Source organism: Colias eurytheme, chromosome 5 (genome assembly GCF_061535395.1).
Source record: "Colias eurytheme isolate Ceu_HAF_F1 chromosome 5, ilColEury1 Martin Lab GWU primary, whole genome shotgun sequence".
Classification (NCBI taxonomy): Eukaryota; Metazoa; Arthropoda; class Insecta; order Lepidoptera; family Pieridae; genus Colias; species Colias eurytheme.
Window position 1 is genome coordinate 11430063 of NC_142984.1, and position 19422 is coordinate 11449484.

The 19422-nt window shown below is 34.4% G+C and overlaps 2 protein-coding genes across 2 annotated transcripts in view; both read right to left on the reverse strand.

Moving 5' to 3' along the window:
• Window positions 1-276: 276 nt before the first annotated feature.
• Window positions 277-19422, reverse strand: part of LOC149908689 (cadherin-89D-like) — a 43201-nt gene continuing 24055 nt past the window's right edge. The window contains exons 5-22 of the mRNA XM_090102149.1: window positions 13859-13967; window positions 13170-13372; window positions 12615-12743; window positions 11435-11627; window positions 9118-9276; window positions 8691-8824; window positions 8000-8603; window positions 7545-7703; window positions 6947-7127; window positions 6713-6876; window positions 4366-6512; window positions 3850-4056; window positions 3304-3473; window positions 2900-2968; window positions 2482-2685; window positions 1679-1999; window positions 1287-1403; window positions 277-874 (exon numbers count right to left, since the gene is read on the reverse strand). Of these exons, the coding sequence (XP_089958275.1) occupies window positions 391-874; window positions 1287-1403; window positions 1679-1999; window positions 2482-2685; window positions 2900-2968; window positions 3304-3473; window positions 3850-4056; window positions 4366-6512; window positions 6713-6876; window positions 6947-7127; window positions 7545-7703; window positions 8000-8603; window positions 8691-8824; window positions 9118-9276; window positions 11435-11627; window positions 12615-12743; window positions 13170-13372; window positions 13859-13967 (5754 nt within the window). The 3' untranslated portion in view covers window positions 277-390. The remainder of the gene's footprint in view (window positions 875-1286; window positions 1404-1678; window positions 2000-2481; window positions 2686-2899; window positions 2969-3303; window positions 3474-3849; window positions 4057-4365; window positions 6513-6712; window positions 6877-6946; window positions 7128-7544; window positions 7704-7999; window positions 8604-8690; window positions 8825-9117; window positions 9277-11434; window positions 11628-12614; window positions 12744-13169; window positions 13373-13858; window positions 13968-19422) is intronic.
• LOC149908690 (uncharacterized) lies at window positions 10421-11087 on the reverse strand. Its single transcript, XM_090102174.1, has 2 exons — window positions 11028-11087; window positions 10421-10802 (listed from the first exon to the last, which is right to left on the reverse strand). Exon 2 carries the CDS (start codon window positions 10799-10801, stop codon window positions 10421-10423), a length of 381 nt encoding a protein of 126 aa, XP_089958300.1. The 5' UTR covers window position 10802; window positions 11028-11087.

Consider the following 19422-nt stretch of genomic DNA (forward strand, 5'->3'; position numbering starts at 1 on the left):
GAAAAAATACAAATTTAATTAGTTACAGCACTATTTACAAAAGTTCAGATAAATAATTACAAATCGCTATCCTACAAAGGTGGTAAGTCAAATATCCGCAATGGCACTAACTATTACGTTACACTACAATTATTTTACACTTACAACTACTAATGTACAAAAGTTTACAACTACTACTCTTAAAGCTTCATCGTTGCCATGGCAACAGTACTAGTAACAAAAAAAGACGTGTGTCACTCGGGGACTGCCGCGGTAAAGCTATTGCATGCGTTCAAGCCACACCTCCGAGCCCGTCCTCGTGGGGAGCGTGAGGTTTTTTCGTTACGGAATTTCTGGATTGGGTACCCGCGCTCAAGGCCCGCGATAGAAGCTATGCAATAGCTTAATAACTCATAACGGTCTCGCGAACACGAGTCTCTCACTGCCTTGCCTCCGCATGATCTCCGCAGCAGGTGTGGCCACAAACATGGCGGGCTGACCGCTCAGCTCCACGAAACTGCCCACCCTTCGGTTAGTGCTCAGTTTTCTCATCCTAGTATCGAACTGATCTTCGTTCTCGCTATGATCGTAGTCTATCATGGGCTCGTTCATGACTTCTTTTCTTCTGTAATTCTTCTTGTTTAGGAAGTACGATGGCGTGACGTTCACGTTAGGTGTTGAAGCTTGTCGCGTTATTCGTGATCCCGAGCCGATTCTCTCGAAGGATGGGAAGTGACGAAGGTTTTCTGAGAAGGATTGTCTTCGATGGTTGTACCGGCGGATGTCTAATGGCTGGTGGCCGAACGACGCCCGTCGGTTGAACCGCGGCTCTGAATCTCGATAGGCCTTGCGGTCGTGGTTGTGATTGGACTTCAGGGAATCTTCGTAACTGCATCTGTAATCATTTAATCTACTGTTAAGCTGCTCGTGACTTGCAACGCTACTTGATGAAAATTGTTGTTTATTAATTAAAGGTAACTAATTACATTGAACATTATGCGAAATAGTTTCATTTCTACCATTGAAAGAAATACTTATAATACATTTGCGATGAGCAATAAATCATCAACGTCAATGCTCATTTAGTTATTAGAAAAATGTATAAAAGAAGCGTACTTTTTATTTTTGAAGTAATACTTCTTTAGGCGGGTGGAGAGCAAAATTTCAAGGTCGCGTCACGGCAATACCGTCACGTCTTGGAGAAATGCGACGATTTTTTGTTATCTTTGAATCTTGCCAAAGAAATTTCACTTCACTTTTTATGAACTTGACAATAAAAAATATTTAAAAAAATATGTTCCCCTCACCCGCTGCTCTCCTCCGAAGTGTGCACAGAGGACTGACCGCACGGACACTTCCCCTCAGCAATACCGGAGTCCTGTCCACTGGAATTCACTGACGTTATCGACGTGTCCTGTCCTTTCCTATGTTCATGTTTGTGTTAAACGTGATGGTATTTAATCGATACACTAGTTTCAAATATAATTTGAAGTCAAAGGTTATGTGTCCTCTCTGTTAGAATGACCATCACCGATTTATATGATTGTTTTGTTATGGTTAGTGTCGGTTGCTGAGTATATGTAGAAATCATGTTGAAGAAACATTAGTTGTGTTAAACATGTTAATAAGGAAAGGAACAAGATTTAAATAAATATACTTATGTTAATATGGCTTAAATATACATGTATGTATGTCTCACCTCTTCGACGGTCTCTGATTAAACTTAATACACATCCTCTCGTGTTTGTGATTGAATATTTCCGATCCGTTTATATTATCGAATTGACCTTTAATACATTTTTGGTGCGCTTTCCCAAACTCCTCGATAGTGTTACCGTGGGGACAAATCTTCTTTGTGGGATTTTGGTTAATTACATCGATGTAAGAATCAGCTTCGCTATAAGATTGGTTTAGTTCTTGGCACTGATTGTTTCCAGATGGGAAGAGACCTCCGAACTTACTGAGATGCTCAGTAGAGAAAGCGTTATGACGATGTTGGGAATATGGTTGATGACGGTTTCTGTTAGGACAAGATAGAAGAGAAGTAAGTCCAAGAAATAATAGGTTAATTTAGAATAGCGAGAGAATATACAGCATACTATTATATAAAGAAATACTTGATAGTTTTGATAGTATAATTACAAGTGATGCATGAGCTATTAACAATGAAAGCGAATATGTGTAAGAATTTAAAATATGTGATAAAATAACAATGTTATCAAAATATAACAGTAATGAAACACTTAAAATCTTTGTACTTTTTATTAAAGTAAAAGTCAGGCAATAAATTAAAGTTTAAGGTACTAAGTCGTATTATCTAGAATTTATTCTAAAAGTTAATTTATAAAATAATGTGTCGTATGCTTTCTTTTGTGGTGATGATGATGGTGGTGTCTGAAATGTGGAATAAAAAACCTTGCTTACTTTCATGAATCATTCCTCTGGCCTTTGTAAGCAGATTTTTGTTAAAAATTGGTACAAATATATTAGACAACTTTTTACCTTTTTGTCTTCCTGACGCAGAGGATACATATAGCAGTAGTGAAGGCACCGATAAACACTAGACATCCAAGAGCAACTACACTAATTTCCACAGTACTGAACATTTGAGCACTTCTAGCTTGTACCATTGTGGTGTCACCAACTTCCAGTACTTTGAAACCGGCCAAATTGTGACGTAGTGCTACTTCTCTCTTCATTAGAGATCTAGAAGATAATAATAATTTGAATTCTAGTCATTTCAAAGGATTTTTTTTTGAACGAATTTTTGAACCTGAAAATAATACAACTTCCTTGCTACAGCTATGTGACGATGCCATTGCTGATTTTTAATAAGTAATTATAGAATAGATTTTTTGTATGTATACGGAGAAGATTGATAAAATGAGAAAAGAAAATTATAACGACGAACAGCACTTACTTTTGCAACACATCCATATCAATTATAGCATTAGATACCGGGTCAACAGCGTAAATGTACATGTCGGTTCTGAAATGGAAATAATTTGCGAATTAATTATAAATAGGTACAAAATTAGATATTAATTGAAACGATTATACATTTATTTTCCAACAATAAATTTTACAAAAGATCTGGATTTTCTAAGCAAGATTTATGAAGTGATATGATTAATTTAAAGTAAGCAAATTGTGCTTAAAAGTAACTTGAATATTATTGGTTACTCCAAATATATTATATTCTCATCAATTCATCCTTGACCTATAAATTTCGTTAATTATTTTTAAAGCTGCCAATGACTAAATTCTAAAGATGTAGAAAAATCAGAAAATAAGATAAATATAAGGATAAATGAATGAACTCACGCATAACCATCCATAGCAGTCTTGACACTTGTTTCCAGTCTCCGCACGCGAATATCAAAGCCGGTAATATTGGAGAGATACCTCGTTATATTGTACAGTTCTTTTTCGACTTCCATGGGCTTTGCAGCTACTACTATTACTAGTTGTTTGTTTTCGTCTAGCACGTATACCTGTATTTATAAAAAAAATTAATTGAAAAAGCTTGTAAAAAAGAGGATAAGTTTTTAAATATCAGCAAAGATAATTTTCATTATTGGTCATAAAATTTTAGACTGCTGATTGCACAGCTGATTGAGATAGTGTCAGTTTACAACGTTGCAGAAACATTCTCTGCAACATGATGTGTTGATGGGGACCATTTCTTTAGCATGATTGTATGTTTTCATTTTGTATGATTTTTTTAAGTTTTTTTTTTATTGATGTTAAGCTGAGATGTGGTCTAAGATGGTACGTGCTTCGCTAGAAGGTACCTGTTCACACTACGCTTGAAGACCCCCATATTTTATAAATAAAGTAATGTTATGCACTAAACACATAAGTACTCACAAAAACATTAGCTATCGCGGATCTCCCATCATCCGCCCCCCGTCTGTCCGTGGCCTTAACATCAAACCCGAGCACTTTCCCCGCGTCCCGCACAAACGACCCCGCCACCCGCACCCGCCCGCTCACACCGTCCACGCTAAACCGCCCTTCTGAGTTGATCACTTGGTAACGGATGTCGGCATTGATACCAGCATCTGCGTCTATCGCCTGAAACGAGATTATTGGTATATGATTTGAATATTTGTTTGCCATTTTTTTTCACAGTATTTCACAAGTCAACAAAGTAAATTGTTTATTATGACCTATAAGTGATAATCTAAACACTGATTTTAAACTGTAAGACGCCTTGTCTATGCCAGATTTTTCTTCTATTTTGAAAAAGTGAAATGGCATGAAATTATTGCCATGTTTATTTCCTCTGGGAGGAAATACAAATACAACAATTGCAATAACAATTACTAAAATTGATTTGCTAAATGCCTTAATAATCTTTTCATAATTATATTTTATTCCTACCTGTAATTGTATAACTTCATATCCAAACGGTGCGGTTGTTGGAATGGCTGTAACCATCGGTCGACCTCCATAGATAAACCTCGGAGCGTTGTCATTAACATCCTTTATTCTTACTACAACTTTTACATCAAACTTCGTCATTCCCTCTAATACATCATCGGCTACAGGATATATCATGTGCGGTAACTCTCGACTTATCTTTTGCCTCTCAGCCCTAACAATAACCTCGTAAATGTCACGGGTTTCTCTATCTGGACTTTTTATTAAATATAACGTTCCATTACGAGGATCTATCACAAAAGTTCTCTTTATATCCGTCTCGTTTTCGTTGTAAATGTAATACCTCATTTTGAAATTTTCATAATATTCTGTTAAATTGAGGGTGACAAGTTCGACTGGTGTTTGGACATTTTCTTCAATTTCTAATTCATAATATCTTGATATAAATACCGGTTTGTCCGATACCTCAACTTCATCTGGGACATCTGTTACAGTTAATATAACAAAGGCGGTGGAACTTAAGCTCGGAGATCCAAGATCCGATGCGATTACAGTTATATTGTGTACTGATTGAGTCTCATAATCTAACCTCCCTGTCGTGGTTATAACACCTTCTTTCGAATCGATAGAAAATATATTGAGCTGATTTTTCTTTTGCGGTATGCTGTATAGAATTAAACCGTTGCCGTTTCCGATAAAATCGGAATCGTTTGCGTAAACTCTAGCTACAACAGTACCAATGGGAGCATTTTCTTCAAGTGTTGCTCTATAAACGGGAATCATTTTTACAGACTCATAATTGTGGTTTATTTTTTCATCTGCTTCAGCATGTTTCCATTCTAATAGTTCATTATAATCAAAGAATTTCGGCGCGTTATCGTTAACATCTAATACTTGCACTTCAACACTTACGGACGATGATAATTTCTTTTCTTGACCATTATCCATGGCTACGACTGTAAGTACGTACTTATCTTCTTTCTCTCTATCAAGTTCACCATTAACACTAAATACCCCACTCAATGGTGATATTTCAAATGGTAAATCATCATTTGGGGGATCAATAAAGTATGTTATATTAGCATTTTGGCCAAAGTCAGCGTCAGTTGCATCTACTTTTCCTAGAACTCGTCTACTGTATTGTGCTTCTTCTACATTAAAGCTATACCAAGCCTTTTTAAACATTGGGAAATGATCATTAACGTCTTTAATAAACAGTCTTATGGTTATGTGATCACTTAGTTGGCCGCCATCCAATGCTGATATATTTAGTCGAAATTCGGATTCTGGTGGTAATCCTCTAGCGGCAACAATATTACCATATCTCTCATTAATTACAAAATATCTCTTCATTTGTAAAGCAGTAGCAGGGAGTGAATAAGGCGGCAAAAATACCTCAGAAATAAATTCATAACGAATTTGACCATTTGTCCCACTATCCATATCTATAGCGTGTAATTTTAGTATAGTTGTTCCAACCGCAATATTTTCAGGTATTAGAAATAGTGGAGAATCCACGGTTACAGCGAATTTATTCTTAGGTTTAGCTTCAACATTGAATATTACGCCGGTAGCATTTCCCTTTTCTTTGTATACATTCACAGAACTTACTTCAGAATTTTCTAATAATTCTATATTTTCACCGAGAGGAATTATAACTTGGTCAAATTTAGGTGCATTGTCATTAACGTCTGCCACAAATATGGTTAATTTTGCTTCTGAATTTAAACTTCCTCGATCTCTAGCGACAATTTTCAATAGATAGGCGTTTTTTTCTTCCCTATCAAGTTTGTTTCCAATAAAGGTAACAACTCCCGTTTCTTCGTTGACATTAAATAATTCATGGCCATCACCAAAAAGAGTGTATGTAAATATAGCATTAGTCCCCGTATCCGCATCTTTTGCTTTAATTTTATTATTCATTTTAACTTCAGTTCCTTTCGATGCATTTTCAGTTATTGTCCCTTCATATAAAGGTAGCTCAAACACTGGAGGGTTATCATTTTCATCGTCAACATGTATCGTAACTTGATACAAATTGGCGCCAGAAATAACTCCTTTGACAAACTCTGCTATTACGGTCATTCTATACGTATCTCTCTTTTCTCTATCTAAGGGCTTTTGTGCATAAATTGTACCATCTTGCCCTAAAAAATAAGAAATAATATGTTTAGAATTTTATAATAACATAATAATGTCAAGTTAATGTTAATTAACATAATAATGTATTAATAAAAAAATCTCACTGCTAATAAGCAGTGGGATTTCTCACTGCAAAATTCAAGACAGTAAAATATATTTTATTTAACATCATTATGCATTCATGAAGATTTATTTTATATCTTACCAATGGCAACATCATCAGAAACATCCTGTTGGTTGGCAATAATGAATCTAACTTTTCCGGTATAATTAACGGAAATAGAGCTTATATTGCTTGGAAATATTTGTCCAATGGTAGCTCCAGCGACATTCTCTCTAACGTGAAACACGAGCGGCGAATGCGTTCCTCTGAAATAATGAAAGGGTGTTATTTATAATTTTTAAATTTTCAATAATTACGAATACAGAAAGTAATTACTTCAAAAAGACACCTCTCTCATCGTTAACATCTACAACATGAACCGTTGCATTTGTTGTGATTGTAAAATTGTATTTTTCTTGTATTGCCACAGCTTCAAAGTCATAGACAGGACGATCGAACTTAGATAACTCATCTACGACTGTTATGACACCGGAACGCTCTTCAACCGCGAATGGTACTAGAAAAGAATAACATTATAAATAATCAGAATTCAATAAAATATTTTCTTTTAAGCTATTGCATAGCTTCTATCGCGGGCCTTGAGCGCGGGGACCGAATCCAGAAATTGTGTAACGAAAAACCTCACGCTCCCCACTCCGACGGGCGCGGAGGTGTGGCTTGAAGGCATAGCATGCAATAGCTTTACCGCGGCAGTCCCCGAGTGACACTCGTCTTTTTTTTAATGAAGTGAAACTTCTTTAGACGCGTTGAGAGTAAAATTACATGGTTGCGTCATGTCAATACCGTCACGTCATCGAATGAGGCGACGATTTTGGTATCTTTGAATGTTGCCAAAGAAGTTTCACATCTGACACACGTGTTCTCGGTACACACGCTTTTATTCTGTAGGTAATATAAAACAATTCACAAATACCTCCTTCTTCATATCCGTGTAACAAATCATAGGACAGTTCTCCCTTCTGCATGGCTTCGTTGACTCTTATTTGTCCGACGCTTGTCCCAATGCCCACGTTTGATCCAACCCAAAATTCGTACGGAGATCCAATAAAATCTGGTTTATCGGTTTTAGAACCTAAATAATAAATTAAAACGTTAAAAAAATTATTACAACATGTATTATTATATTTCAACTAGCTGTGCCTCGCGGTTTCACCCGCATTGCTCGGCTCCTGTTGGTCTTAGGGTGATGATATATAGCCTCGATAAATGGGCTATCTAACACCGAACTAATTTTTAAATTCGGACCAGTAGTTCCTGAGATTAGCACTTTCAAACAAACAAACAAACTCTTCAGCATAGATTAGTTAACGATGTTAATTATTTCTTACAATTGTTCTTAAAACATACTTTTTATTTATAAAATCTTACCTTTGTTTATATTTATGACGTCAATAGTTACCACAGCTAACGAATATCTTCGTTCACTGGGATTTGCCGGTTGATCAGACGCTTCAATGAATAAAGCATGTCTTCCTTCTAAAATAGGCGACTCTGCCAAAGTAATAACTCCAGTTTTGGCATCAACTTGAAACGGCGATGTTATTGTAAGATTACTCGTCCTTTGCAAATCATATAACACTATTCCATTCCTTCCTAAATCGTGATCCACCGCTTTTACAGTTCCGATTTCAGTTCCTATCTTCGCATTGGATTTAACAGAGAATTCATATAAATTACTCGGTATGAAAATGGGGTTATTGTCATTTGCATCTAGTAATGTTACTTCAACAGTAACGAATGACATTAATTGATGCGTATCATCATTGTATTCAATGTTTTCGGCTTTTGTGCCTATTCTATCTGGAAACACGTATGTTGTTTTTTCTTTTGATGGAGGTAGTTTTGGAGCGGGGTTTCGTCGCCATTTAGCTAGCCTCTGTTTGTCTAGGAATGTGCCCACAATGCTGGGATTCTTCTCTTTAGCGAAGACTTTCATTCGTAATGACGAATGTTGTTCGCGATCTAAGACAGTCTGAGGAAAGAAAGAACATTTTATACGTAATTTTTTAATAAATTGAAGAAACTTTATATTTTCATACTAAAATTTAATAATACAAACTTGATTTTTGACAGTGAGCCAACCAGTTCTAGGGTCTATAGAAAAGGCTCCGTTAGGGTCGTGCAGTTGATATGTAAATTCCCCATTATCACCTTGGTCCTTATCAGTCGCCATCACTTGAAGAACACTGAAACCTAAGAAAATAGTATTCATCTTGTATCAAATGTATTCAAGACTTGAAAAATAATATCATTGGTATCGCTACGTTATAATAAACTAAATATGTATTGGGGAAACGTATTCTATACCAAAATTAATAATTTTGTTAAAATTTACTACTATTAAATTAATGATATGGTCTTATTCACGATTAAAATCTATACAAAACGTAACATAAGTCAACAATTTTTATAAAAATTGTAAAAATTATATCCAATTTATGTATTATTGTTTTAAACGTCTGTTTCACAAAATATTAAACTCCTACCATTGGGCAAGTTCTCAACAATGCTGATATTATAGAAGTCCACCTCGAACTCGGGCAGGTTATCGTTCAAGTCCAATATCTCGAGCTCGACTCGCGCCTGTGCGGTCTTCAGCGGATTGTCTACTTGAGCAGCTTGTATTTGGAGTATAAATGTATTCCCTGGATATTATATTTTTATTAATAATAATTCGTCTCCTAGACATTCTTTAAATGTAATTTTGGTTTTTTAAGTTCGAGTTATTAAAAAGTAAATTTCTTACATTTCAAATGTGTATTTAAATATTCGCAATACTGTGTTATTTTATATTAATACCATAAATACACTTTTATTCATATCAAAATAATAACGCATTTTCTTTTAACTCTTTCAGTCACACTTTTAAATAGAGAATATTTTACAAACTTTCATGTTAGTTTAAGGATCATTTACAACTAAAATTTCACAGAAAGTAAGAAAAAAAAATCTAGTTATGAAGGCTTTCAAGGAATGAGGTGGTTAGCGACACTAACCACCATGACTATTGATACAAACAAAACTATGATGAATTATATTTATTAATTATTAATATTATCAGTTATTATAAAGATTTTCATAAAATCCATGTAAAAATCACTTTTTATGAAAATCAGAAAAACATGTTTTTCCTTTACGTAAGCAAAGTGGCACACTGCACTGCCATGTAGTACGCACTGGAGATATTTTAGTGCTGCATTTGCAGCATCTTCTCGAAGTACTTCTCTCTGGTTGATGGCGACTGCATTCTAGGCGAATTTCCTGAGGGACTGTAGGCTTATGACGTTTTATAAATGCAGGTCCTGGAGAAGAGGCCGTGGAACTACGGTTACTGTTTACTGATTCAGACTTTTGTTTGACATATGCTGGCGCCAGTAGACCCTGGTATACGCTTCGCCTGAATTCTTTCAGAGTCAATTTGTCAAGGTCCGGGCGTGCGGACTGAAGTTCTTTATAAATCAAAAAGGCGTTGACGACGCAACGATCAAGGAAATAAAAAAAATCCTGTGCCACCACTTATGGGATTTTCTGTCAATAGCATAACTGCCTTTGAGTTGATCAAATTTGTCGACAAAATTCATATTTGCGTTATAGTCTTTTACGGCTTCTGGACAGGACACTTCAACACTGGTACCATCGCGCTCCCTGCGGTTAACTTTACCGACATTCTTAGGGTCATGATAGTTTGACAAAATAAATACTGATCTCTTGTCTTTCCATTTCAACAAACATACGTTTGTGTCACTTATCCGGTAATCGTGTTCGCTTCTTTGCAAACGATTATCAGCGTTAACCAAATAGCAAAACCGGTGTAACACTCTCCATGCATAGAATTTGATCGGTGAGTCCCACACTTTCAGAAAACTCACCTGGTATGTCCATCTTAAAACTCTTCTTCCATTTTGGAGCTTTGTTTGAATTTACAGTGTTGGACTCTGTAGAATCTAGATTCCGGCATACTAAGATAGACAAAGGGAGGTCATCATCGGGATCAAAATTATCATCATCGGAAACTTGAACTTCTCCCATCAAATCGCCTAATACCAACGGATTTGGCTGATCTTCTGTACCTGCCTCGTCGTCCTCATCGCTACAAATACTCTCGCTACCTGAAGGAAGGTCTTCCAACAAGTATTCTGCTATTTCTTTATCTTGCAGCCGGCGCGACATACTGTAATAAATACGAAAAAGACTCTTAAAGTTACATACAAACGTTTCATGTAAGTTATGAACATAAACACGCAACAGTCACGGTGGTTAGTTTACTAACCACCATACTTTCGTTTTGAATACACATCGAAAACACAAAAGTATTAGTAATTTTATGTGAACACGTATAAAATACATATATGACAATACTCTGAGTAAAAAACATTAAAGAAAAATACTTACATACCCGTTTTACAGATTTTTTTATCACACACGCAAATAAAAGCACGTTAGCCCAGTATTCAATTCAACGAAAATGAACTATCATTGATTCAAATATGTGGGCAGTTAGCCGTAACTTGTCAACGTCAAAGTCACCTTGCATAGTAATTCAACCGTTTGTCGCTAGATAGCGTGAGTATTAAGTAAAAAATTTGCAAAGAGGTGGTTAGTGACACTAACCACCAAGACTGAAAGAGTTAACAGATATTTTAGAATTGTTCTGCTTATGATATACGCTTTGAAATATTTTTGCTTTACACAAAATTGGCCATCAAAACTTCAAATTGCCAGTAACTTCTACAGAAAATCAACACGCAAAACCATTAACAAAGTTAAAAATTTAATTTTTTATGTTAATTCCCTCCAACATACCAGGTAAACCGCTCTCATTATCCAGATCGATCTCTCTATCCAGGAACAGGCTCCCATTCAATGGGCTGAGTGAGAACAGTCTCCTATCATTCCCAGATACCAGTTCATATCGAACTGGAGCAGCCAGCCCACTGTCCTGGTCAAACGCTCGGATTGGTTGCGAGAACGATAGCTCGCGGTGGATTCGCTTGTTCTGGGGAAATAAGGATATTAGGCTATTTATAAAGTTTTAAGTGTAACCACCGGTTTTACCGACATCGTACATGGTGTTATAATATACAGGGTGTAATCGTTAAGTGTGCACAGGCGATTATTCCGTAATTATTGCAGATATCAAAAAACTTTAAACTGATATCGAAAGCCCTTTACCTAATGAGTAAAATTACAATAATAACTTTTAAAAAATAAAACGGGAAATATCCAAAAAAAGTTTCATTAAACACTCCATTGAATTTTTCTTACATTTTGTGTGCAAAGCAAATGTTCGAAGTGACGTCCTCGTTTTGGAATACCATTGTATTCCATATCGAGATCTATTTACAATTTCTAAACGCATTTTTATTAAAATTAGTGAAGTAATTTAAGCACAAATTAAAAAAAAAGAACTAAAATGTTTCATATTACTTATATGTTTAGGATAGTCATATCTCATACTACATTTATGGTAGTATGGGAGTGTTTGGTGTAAAAATTTTGGGCATTTCCCGTTCTTCCACCATAAATGAACTGACACTGAACATTTTTCAAATTGGATCAGTAGTTCTTGAGATTAACGTGATCAAACGAACTCTTCAGCTTTATATTTTTTTACATTGTGAGTAAAAATACTAGCTAACCCTAAAAACGGTACTCCGCTAGTTACTTATTACATGTATAAAAATAGTTTAAAACCTATTTCATAATTTTTCGTTCCCGATGAGTATGAAAATTAATACGAGAATTATTTGAAGGAACATACATACAATGTTATATGGTTGTGATGAATAGGAGCATGTCATTGGACATCATATCATTGGGTCAAATCAAACTAGATCAATTTATATGTAAATTCAAACAGTCAGGTCACAATATAGAATAACATCATCACTATAACTACGCCATAGTATTAAATAAAGTCACTTCACTATATGCCTAGATATTTTAAATATCAAATAATTATAAACAAGAATGTAATTATTACCATAAGTGGATAAAACTCCGGTATTTTAGTTTTGTAGACATCAAGCGTGAACTTGGGAGGCAGGTCATCATTGTCCAACACGATGATGTGCAGTGTGGTGTTGGAGCTGCGGGGGGGGGACCCGCGGTCCTGGAATATACGTGGTATGAAAAAGTAGGAACTAGTTATACTATCGGTTTAAAAATTAAATATTTTAACGGATTTTAAACGTGATTTATACGAAATCGAGTATAAACCGCGTTTAAATTCCGTTAAAATGTTTAATTTCTAAATTCATAACTCGCATAAAACCGAATACAAGAAAATACTATATAAAAAGGGAGTATTTGGTTATAAAATGTTCCTTCTGAGTCTCTACGGTCAGACACTGGTATTTTGCAGAACCTTTTCAGAAAGTATAAAAATGGTTCGGTATTTGATGCTATTTTCTTCTTTCTAGTTATGTTTTAATTTATAGTGTGCTTTATTCTGTACCTTCTTATCTATATTGTCAACATAATGTTTAACCAAGATTTACCAATTAGCTATGCTAACGAGAACTTAATTTATCCTTACAGAAGCTGTAATAGTGAGCAAGAACTCCCTATCCCCACTATCATAGTCCAAGGGCTTCTTCAGCATCAGGCCAGGCTTGTGGGAGGTCTCCAGGGCGAAACGATTCCCTTCATCACCAGACACGATGGTGTACTGGATATCGGAGTTGGGCGTGTTCGGCTTGTCCCGGTCGAATGCACGGATACCCCGGTATATGATTAGACCTGGGAACATTTTATGGTAGATTAATAACCTAATTATAATGTATGCTTTTACATGTTTAAATACTTTTTATTAATTGAATAAACAATGCTACTAATTCATTAGGTAATTGTATTTAACTAATATTATAAACGTGAAAGTTTGTGAGGATGGATGGATGTATGCTAGTTGATCTTTTACGCGAAAACAACTTTACGGGCTTTGTTGAGTAATGGCACTTGGCAGTGATGCAGCTTATATTTATTATCAGAATACAACATAGGTAACAATATGAATGCTTTTTAGTTTTTCCGCGCGTGAAATCGCACAAATGGCACAGCAGCTAGTATAATAAATTTATCTTTATTCAAAAAATTCCTGAGCAAAATTGTTAATTTAAGCCATCATATTCAATTAGTTACACATTAAATGTTCAATAATGTCAAAAGCCTTTGGAAAAGATTCCAACCTTAAAATATTATAAGTCATCTTTATACGACAAATGTTACCTGGTGGAGTAAGCTCATCCACGCTGACCCTGTAGGGCGCGTCTATGAACGTGGGCACATTATCGTTGATATCCTCGATGTACACCGTCACAGATAAGTACGCTGATATCTAAAAAAAATCATTAATTAAAACACGCTAATTTTGCTCTTAGTTTCAATATGAATGGAAATGCAGACTCTTTATTGTAACCTTTTATAGATAGGAAAAAAAAACAAATACATTGTAATTTTAATTTTCTTGCATCTTCTACTTCCTTTGGTGATTGGCATGATTGACTAATCTAATTACCTATTTGTCTATCTATACATATAATAAAATCGTAGGAAAGTCAAAACTGTACATTGAATATTTTTTTAAAAGAATACATAATCCATGATCTATAATCGATATAGAAGCCAAAAACTTAGTTTTTAGAATTTTTGTCTGTTTGTCTGTTTGTCGGTTTGTCTGTTTGTCTGTTTGTCTGTATGTTTGTCCAGGCTAATCTCAGAAAGTACTGCACGGATTTACTTCAAATTTTGCATGAATATTACTAACAGGTCGGGTCAGGCTGTTATATACATATTATCATGCTATCACCTTCGGGGGAGGAGCTGTGAACCTTTATTCTTCTTACGTATTCTCTGTACTACGACAGCGTACAATATAAAGACTCATGTTTAAATATTGTTTTTGAGTAAGCCATGCTATTGTCTACCTTTACACTATAAAAACTACATCATTTATGTAATTTTGGCAGAGAAACAGTATAATGAATCTTAGTAGTATAAAGACAAATTTAAAACAGCGCCATCTATGAGATTTCATTAAAATTAAATCAATTTACATAATATTAACGCTCCTTGGAAATTCATAATTTAAATATTATGATGTTGGTGAGTTTGTTTTTTTTTTAAAGTTAAATAAATAATTCATATCTTCCCAGAGTAAATTTCAGGTGCGCTTATATTTCATGTGAATATACTAAATTTTTATAAGTGAGGGTAGATGTTTATTATTATTAGTTACAGTTATATAGGTAATAGATTTGTATTCTCTTTGGGTAATAGTAGATAACAGTGATTGTGTTCATTGGTTACATTTTTAAAAATCTTCGGCATTTTTTTAATTTTCGCCTTCTTGCGTTCCCACAAAAGGTAAGTTATAGCTTTTATATTTATTGTTTATTATAATTATATAGTTAGACTCATGTTTTTAATTAGTTAAAGTTATGACAAAATAAGAAAATGATGAAATTTTATTTTTATCATGTATAACTTTTACAAGACTATATTATTATACGCCCAAAGAAGGTCACTTTAGTTCTTGATAAAACTTTATTTGTTAGTAGCTTTTTATTAAAATTAGGTACACTTATCTTTTGATTTTTTTTTATTTACAGATTCAATGTTCATAAAAATTGACGATTTGCGTGAGGATGTAGTGGAAATTAGTAACCTTGCGCGTGGTCAATCAATATTCAATACATATTATAATAAAATTCTAGAAAAGTGATGTCTGTACAATGAAAATATGTAAAAAAATAGCAGGGGTTATTATTAAATCGATCTCAAACCCAAAACTGTAGTTATAATTTTTTTGTCTGTTTGTCTGTATGTTTGTGCACGCTAATCTCAGAAACGGCTTATCCGATTTAGATGCGGTTTTCACTAATATATTGTGGTAATCTTCATTTAACATTAAGTGTTTATTTCATGTTAATCGGTTTGTAAATAAAAAAGTTATGACCATTTAAGTATTCACGGCGAACATTTGCAAAGGCATTCTATTGTACACTATACAGTGTACGATAAAACGTAAGTTATCTGTTATACGCTACAGTAATTATTCCTTATAAATGTCCAGGTGATGATATCGAAAGTCCCCAAGGGTGGGGGGGTAAGCTGAGGTAGTAGGGGGGGAAGGGGTCAAATTAGAATTATGCTTACTTCTAGGTAAATTTTATACATAAAATGTCCTTTAACCCATTGACCACCGTAAGGCCCGATCGGGGCGCGACACAATAGATTTTCTATTGTGTCTGTGATTCCGAGGACTGATGGATTAAATTATGTCGTATTATATTAATTTTAACCCTTTTTAACCATTTTTAACCATCAAAAAGATGGGTGATAAGTGTTTGACCGCTATGTTTGTCTGTTTGTGCCACCGTAGCTCGCTAACAGGTAATACGAATTAGATGCGTGTTAGGCAGCATATTTTCCGACGCTGGTTCTTAGATAAAGTGTATCAAAATCGGTTCATCCATTTATTATACCTAGGTATATAGAGGTAAAAGTGGGAATGTGGGAAAAAATATTAGTTATATTTTTATCCAATTCGGTTTATCCATTTATTAGATTACAGCGGTGAAAGTGGGAATGAACAATAATCGAATGTGGTCAAATAATATACTCAAGCGGCATATCAAAATATAAAAGAGCAACGTGTTTTATCGTAATCGGTTCATCCGTTTATTACATTTAGGGGTGACAGTGGTTAGATAAATAAACCAAATGGAGCATCAAACGACAGGATATGACGTGTACATATAGGTATAATTAGATAATATGGTTTACATCAAAATCGGTTCTGCCATTTACTAGGTGTGGAAAGAGAAGGGTTGAAAGTCTGTGAAAGAAGAGGGGGATATGGGAGTGAGAGGATAGCCACACCCTGGAAATTTTGAACTCTACTCAAAGCCACATAGGCCTGGCTCTTGGCAATTTTTTTTCCTAAAGATACCACTTCTTTTGCCACTGTGATCCATTACAATTTGTGCACGGTTACGGCCCAACTAAAAAGATGTCAAGGAGCAACAAACTTATAGATATCAATATGATGTAGGAATGTAATATGGAGGTAGAGGTAGGTCTCGCTCACTTGAAAATATCACATGAAAATAAGAAACCGAAGTTAAAAATTTAAAAATTAAAAAGAAAAACCCAACGCAACGAAGGAAAAGGAATAAATAATAATTTTACAAACTTCCCGACTATCTTTAAAATTAAGTACCATTATAAAAAAATATAATTGTATATGATATGATAATGATGGTATGGCAGCCCCGATGACTTTGTTTTTTTATTTTTATAAATATTTAAAATGGTATTTATTTTTAAAGATCTTCGGGAAGTTTGTAAAATTAGTGAAACTTTTATTACATCGTCTCAAACTTTTTGGTCTGTGTAGCGCATGTCGCGTGACGGTCGGCTGCCGAGTAGGTATAAAGCAGTGTCCGGAGTCATTATCGTACAAATACGATAATTTTGTGCCTAAGTTTCACTTTTACCGTGGTTTCATAAAACCACACAACATTTTTTCCTTTTTCTATGCACTTTTCTTCGTTGCGTTGAGTTTTTTTTTTATTTAATTTTTATTGCACGGTCTAAACGGTTTAGTTACTACGGCGTGAGACAGGAAAGATCTGAGCGCTGAGACAAACGTTAAAACGCAAAGGAATAGAATCCGCTATCGATACTAATTATTGTCTTAGGCGTATGATGTTTTGATAAGGATTTGTTCACCTTACCAACGACGACGACGACCACGAACAAAATTTTCATCCAGTCGTAATTTAACAAAATTGTGCAAAACACAATTAAAAATAAATTATTAAAATTTCCTGTCGTTCTGGTGATTGGAATTTTTATTTTTGAGATCAACGAATGAAAAAATAGATTTTTCGTAGAAACGGTTATATATATTGTCAAAAACATCCATACAAGGAAGGAATTTATTTTTATTTTTTAGCTCAGTTTAGTAATAAATTTTACTAACAGTTCGTTTAATTATTTATGGTAGTACGTGTTTATTCAATAAAAGTTAAGTAGTAACTACCTACTATGCAGTCACTATTCCACGCGGACGAAGTCGCGGGCACAGCTAGTAATAAATAATAGGACGTTAAAAATATAATTTTTGAACTCATTTTCCTACTTCTATTCCTATTTACATATACTTAATGGGTTCAAATCTATGTCACCTATTTGATTCAAAATATTATTAGCTTTGTATTATCTATATTTAGCTCCGCTTTGACCACAATACTCAATATTAAACAAACTTCCGATACAACAAAAGTTTGCTACAATTTACGAGAGTATCCACCACACATTTGACCCCAATAACCTTTAAAACAATTTACTATGGAAAGTTTAATAGTGACATTCAGAGAGTGGTTTTTAAAGGCTTCAACTTCCATTATGGCGATTGTGAGGAAAATAGCAACGTGTCCTGTGTAAACTCTATTTATAGCGACAAATCTGTTTCCCACAAGTGTATCGGAAATAGAATTGGTTATTTTTATCCCTTCTGAGTTTCATTTTTAATGGGATGAGGGAAGGGAGAGTGATATTATCGTTCCTATAGGTACGTAATAATATTATATTAAGCATGTTATGTTTTAACGCTTCATATTATATTCCTTTTAAGTAACACCAAATCACCTTATTGTAATAATTCTGTTATGAAAGTTTACTTATGAAAATATTGTTTAAAAATGTTTTTTAGTATTTTATATAAACAAGTAAAAAAAGTAACTCAATCTTAGGCGGAAATGTACGTAATAACATAAGTAATACATAACATAATATTTGCAATAAGTTCACTCTTTCTGTAACAACGAATTCAGTTTCTAAATGTAGAAAAGAACTCTACAAAATTTTAAACAAATTTAGTACAAAATCAGTAACCATAACCGTACATTTACAAACCCCAAGCCACAAACCTCGACCGCATTGCCGCAAAAATCCCATTCTATTCAGCTCAGTTATTTATCGACACATGTTAGAGCAATGTACAAACATTATTAGCATATTGTCAAATAGTATGCGAGCACCAAACGCAATTATGCAAATCTTGGAGTACAGACGTAAACAATATACGCACAGCAAAGCCATAGGAATGTCTAGAAGCGATACGGAATTTTGTGAAGGAGATGGCGACGTTGTATTTTTCGCTTATTGACTATATTTTTAAAGCAATTGTGCCTCAGTAATAAATATACATTGAGGATTTTGCTACTCCAACTAGTTCAAAAAAGTATCCAAAACTAAATCTGAGCTTTAATGGGATCTGGATAAAAACGAGTAAGCAATAAGTTAATTTGTATAGTTGCTATTGTTTTGTAAGAGTAATAATATATTACACAAGAAAAGCATAAATACAACTCATAAATACAAGCTTTCATACAATATGGAAAATATGTTCTTTAATTTCTACAACTCGATTCTTGAAATAAATTGATTTGCTATAATTATTGCAAACATTTCCATTTTTTGGAATTATATAATAATATGTAAATATGTACATATATTTCCTAGGAATTGTATACGCATTTAATAAGTTGCCTGTAACATATCCATTCAATATAATTCTGTGTACGAACTCTCAGCAGGTTCATTGACTCTATCAAAAACACATCTGATTTTACGATTCGCGTAAAAGTGAAAATGTTTTTACCCCTGTTGCGTTTATTGCCTACTTACAATTATTGTTTCCTTATTTATAACCTTATCCTATCCCGGCTTTGTCTGGGTTGATATAAATATAAATAACTAGAGGTCCGCCCCGGTTTCGCCCG